Source organism: Morone saxatilis, unplaced genomic scaffold, assembly GCF_004916995.1.
Source record: "Morone saxatilis isolate NCDOM2014 unplaced genomic scaffold, NCSU_SB_2.0 Contig6, whole genome shotgun sequence".
Classification (NCBI taxonomy): Eukaryota; Metazoa; Chordata; class Actinopteri; family Moronidae; genus Morone; species Morone saxatilis.
In genome coordinates this window covers 6,654,288-6,659,103 of record NW_023340206.1, presented here as the reverse complement: position 1 = coordinate 6,659,103, position 4,816 = coordinate 6,654,288, and the positions used below count along the sequence as shown (strand labels likewise).

Below are 4,816 nucleotides of genomic sequence, written 5' to 3'. Positions count from 1 at the left end.
TTGTTTTCAAAGTTTAAAAGGATTACTGCCAATGTGTCGTGCAAAAGCAGAAAGCAGAAAGCATAACGGTCTCAGTAAATGGTCAATATAAGCGAACATATAGAGTAATATAAAGTTTCAGTGAAGAGGAAAAGTTGGTTCTGCATTGCAAATGAACAAACACATAGAAACAAATCAGATAAATCATCTGCTCTCTAACCTGGAGATGAAGCAGTCCACAGTATTGGGGCAGGGCCAGCGGCCACATTTATAGAGCGGCCTCAGGTGGAAGCCATAGAGGAAGTACTGTCCCAGGATGAAGCCCACCTCAAACAGAGTCTTGAAGATGATGTTGAAGATGTAGGTCCTCAGTAACGCCCCTCGGATCCGGATCTTCCCGTGCTCATCACGAATCGGCAGCTTCTGCTTCTTCCCACCTCCTCGTCCTCCTCCTCCTCCTCCTCCATCGCCAACTCCGTTGTGATAGAGAGGGTCATGGTCCTCCTGGTGCCGTCCGGCCTTTCTGAGCTCCTCCTCCCGCTCCCTCCTCTTCTCCTCCATGCGGACAATGTGCAGCACATGGCCCAGGTAGATGAGGGTGGGCGTGGAGACAAAGATGATCTGCAGCACCCAGAAGCGGATGTGGGAGATGGGGAAGGCCTCGTCGTAGCAGACGTTCTCGCAACCGGGCTGCTGCGTGTTACAAGTAAAGTCAGACTGCTCGTCGCCCCAGACCTCCTCAGCTGCTGCGCCCAGCACCAAGATGCGGAAGATGAAGAGGACGGTCAGCCAAACCTGGAGAGGAAGGATGGAAGGATGGAGAGTGTCAGATATCTTAGACGCTCCAGCTAAGACTTAATGTGGCTGCTGTATGCAACCCTATCACCAGACAACATCTCAATATTGGACAATTCTGCAAAACCCCCAGAGATCATATTAATATTAATATTAATGCCAATATGGACATCATTGTTAGGATAGTGAGCTGCAGCCTGAAGCTGAAAAACACACTCTGAAAAAGGATAAAGTCTCAGCTGCTTTGGTTGCTCTCTTACAATGAGATCATTGAAACAGATAGCGGCGTGGTCAATCTGAATCATCCAACTGTTTCAAATACTAGCGAAGCAGCAAGAAGTTGGTCAAATCTTCTAAATGGTGGCTGTTGAGGGATTTAAGGATCAGAGGAAGGTGGTGATATCATTTCATATTCATCATGTTTTCAATCAGTCACCTTTCCAATCACAGTGGAGTGTTCTTGAGCATTCTCCAGCAGCCGCCCTAGAAAGCTCCAGTCACCCATGCTTCACTCGATTATCTAGCCTGAAGAGAGAGACAACGTGAGTCCAGTGAGGAGCTGCAAAACGAGGAGGAGGAGACAGAAAAGGGAGTCTGTCTGGAGAAAGAAACAGAGACCAGACTTCTACTACTCTGTCTGTGGCAGCCTGACCGAAGCCCACTGGTTCCTACTGAAGATGTAACGTTTAGAAATGGGTCACATAAAGAGCTACAGCACCAATGTGGCTCATTGATCATGGATCATAAAAACAGTTAAATTCATTCTTTTTTACCAACTTTATCAGAACTGTCTCTTCCAGGTTTTGAGGTCAGGACAACAGGAAGTGCCACAATAAGGAAAAAGGAAGGCAGACTTACTAAAATATTGTTGTATTGTCAGTGATAAATCCATCGACCAGAGATCAGAAGAAAAATAATATCTGGAGGGAAGAGACAAAATGTTATGGTGGACATTATCATTGTCAATGTCAAACAGAAATCACACTCAATTCTCATTTAGTCAAACACTTATTTGTCTAAAGCCACTAAAATAAACGGATAAACAAACTACAGGCAGGCAGTTTACAACACGACACAACTAAACCAGAATCAGGTTTAGGGACTCTTTACTTTATATTTAACATAGCTAACACATAAGACGAGACGGTACTGTATATCTTCGAAGAGTGTCGAGATTTCAGATATTAAAGTTGAATTAATGGAATTTTGGACACTTGGAGGCAGAATCAACAAGTATTAGATTAGTCAGTCCCTCCAGGATGTCAGGGGCTTTTTTGGGGGATTGTTTGATGCATGTTGTGATGTTTTTAGGCTTTTTTAAAATTGAAATTGTGAAAGAAAGTGAATATTGTTAAAATATTTGTGATTTTTAAATTAATTAAAAACTGAAGGAATGTGGTCATTTTATAGAAACTATTTGTTCTTTGAATTAACAGGAAAAAGTCCTATATTGTGATATGAATCGTTATCTGGATTTGAAATGATATCGGGATATGAGAGCCAAAACAATGAAAGACACTAAGCGAAGCCCGGCGCTCTAAATCGTTTTTTTTCCTGCTCCACACTATCGTTATTATATCGGCTTTCAAAAATGAACCATCGACCGACGTTCAGTTTTCAGACTTCAGAACTCAAAACAGCTACAAAGACAATAAAAGTGTATCCACTCACATAAATCTGTCACTCTCTGCGAAGTGGATGTACTTGTGTAATAAAATATCTACATGTACATTAGCTTGCAGACGTGCACGTATGTGTGTGTAAGTGTGTGTCTATGTGTGTGTGTGTGTGTGTGTGTGCGCTGCAGAGCTGGCTGGCTAGTGGACAATGGCTGGCCATCTGTGGGAAGTGAATGAGTGGATAACAGGTTGTCCCAGTTGAATGCTGGACTCATCACATCCCAGGAATGCTGAGGAGGGCAAATGCCTGCAATTTGCCTGGGATCGACTGATAAGTACACACACACACACTATACACACTCAGAGTTACAGTAGCATACATCACTCCTGTATATCTGAGAGTGGGAAGCCACTGACAACTTATTTTACTTCTAATATGAAAGGGGATCTGATTTACTCTGCTTTTAGAAGTTAATCAGCAGTCTGGAGAAGCACTATAGAAATATCAGTCATAATAAAAAGTTCCTCTTCAATACTATAAAAGTTTTACGTCATATATCCCTTATAAATTAAAGTCCACACACATTCAGGAACTTTTCTAACCCCCTCGAGCTGGAGGAAGAAAGAATGATATTCCCAGATAATAAATAAGCAGACTAATTACAGTCTACTGATACACCAATCTAACAGTGGCATGTGTACATGTACATGATGTGTTGACGTGATGAAATACCATCTGTCACGACAGACAATAGGGAAGCTGCCAGATGGGCATTGTCCCGGCTGGCGTGTGCTTTTGATGGATCAGAGGTCTTTGTGCTAAAACAGCCCAAACAGTTAACTCTTGGCCTGCCGCTTGCGCCCTGAAAACCTTTTTTAAGATACGCAGACAGCGGCGGTGCTCACGTGAAACACAATTGTTTGGTGCCCGGTTAATCAAGCAGCCTCGTTTTAGGTTAGACGCACATCCAGAAAACAGTAAAAGTCCGTCAGACTAACCTCTGTGAGCTCACAGGCCAATAACTGGTGTTACTCCATGCGTGTAAACATAGCCGGTGTTGATTCTTGAGGAAATTATGCTACAGACTGAACTCAGGGTCACCAAGTGCACAGGGATTAACAGAAAGTGCATAAAGGACTGTTATGGTGCCTTAAATGGGCAAAGGCTTCCTAATATAATGTAATTAAAGGTGAATAAATTAGGTTAAAGGGACAAAATGATGCATAAAAAGGTATAAATGAGTATAAAGGTGGATAAAGGAGTGCAACATTTACAAATACAGAGCATCTTCAGTTCTATAAAAATAGATAAAGATGTATGAAGGCAAACCTCGATGGAGAGTCAGAGACAACAACGTCCATTGGTTGAAACATCAGATAATAAACAGAATAAACTTAAACTTAAATAAAGTGTGTTATTATGATTAAATCAGCTCAGTAACACAGAAAACCTGTGTGTCCTCCCAGGTTAGTATGAGACGTCCGATGCAGGTTGTATTTTATGCACCGTATATCTCCAAACTCCAGTAAATCTCAGCTAATCTGTCACCTGCTACTACACGGAGGCAGCAGGATAGAGAATCAATAACCAAAACACAAGGCACACGAATAAACCGGGTTATCACAAGAAAAATATAAAATATAAGCAGGATGGCCTTACCAGAAAAACAACATGAGTCGTCCACTAGGAACTTTTTAAGTAGGTTGCATACGGTATTATACTAAAAGAAATAGTTAAATTACATATTTTATATTATAGTGTAAACTCGAATGCAGAATTATTTGTTAAACTTGTTTAAATGAATACAAAACTGACCCAAAAAGTTGCTCTTACACACTCCATGAGCCACCTTTTTAAAGAGAGAGCAGGGTGGCTCCCAGCTACTGAGGCCAACTGTGTTAACACATCCCTAATTTACAGCCCAGCACTCACTTTAATGTGTTTTTAATAATAATTATAATTGTGATATTAAATTAAAAAAGAGTCTAAAATCTCAACATCTGCATTAATGTCAAAGATTCTGTTGAGTTTCCATCAGAAATCTTACTTTTAATAAGTATAAGATATATAAGTGGCTTCCTGTCTGCCGTCTTTCCCACAGGGACGTGAACGCAGCATGAGAGGTGCTGATAATCCAGCAGGAGGAAGGGTGATAATCCCTCCTCTTCCCTCCCACTTCAGCCCACAGCATCACTCCAGCATCCACCTGCTTACCGCTCTCCTCGGAAACGCGTCTCCCTCCCGGCAGCGCGCTTCTCCTCTCACTTCTTCCCGTCTTCTTCTTTCTTTTACTCCCACCGGGTGGGCTCGAGGCGACCGGGGCGAGGAGTAAGGGTGAGATTAGTGGGAGAGGAGGGGGGGAGGGAGAGAGAGAGAGAGAGAGAGAGAGGGAGGGAGAGAGACAGAGAGAGAGAGAGAGAGA

General features: G+C 42.4%; 1 protein-coding gene across 1 annotated transcript in view; it reads right to left on the bottom strand.

Moving 5' to 3' along the window:
* LOC118340195 (gap junction alpha-3 protein-like) overlaps positions 1 to 1,279 on the bottom strand; it is a 3,104-nt gene extending 1,825 nt beyond the window's left edge. Inside the window, exons 1-2 of the mRNA XM_035678067.1 lie at positions 1,211 to 1,279; positions 200 to 774 (exon numbers count right to left, since the gene is read on the bottom strand). Coding sequence (XP_035533960.1) covers positions 200 to 774; positions 1,211 to 1,279 — 644 coding nt within the window. The remainder of the gene's footprint in view (positions 1 to 199; positions 775 to 1,210) is intronic.
* Positions 1,280 to 4,816: the final 3,537 nt, after the last annotated feature.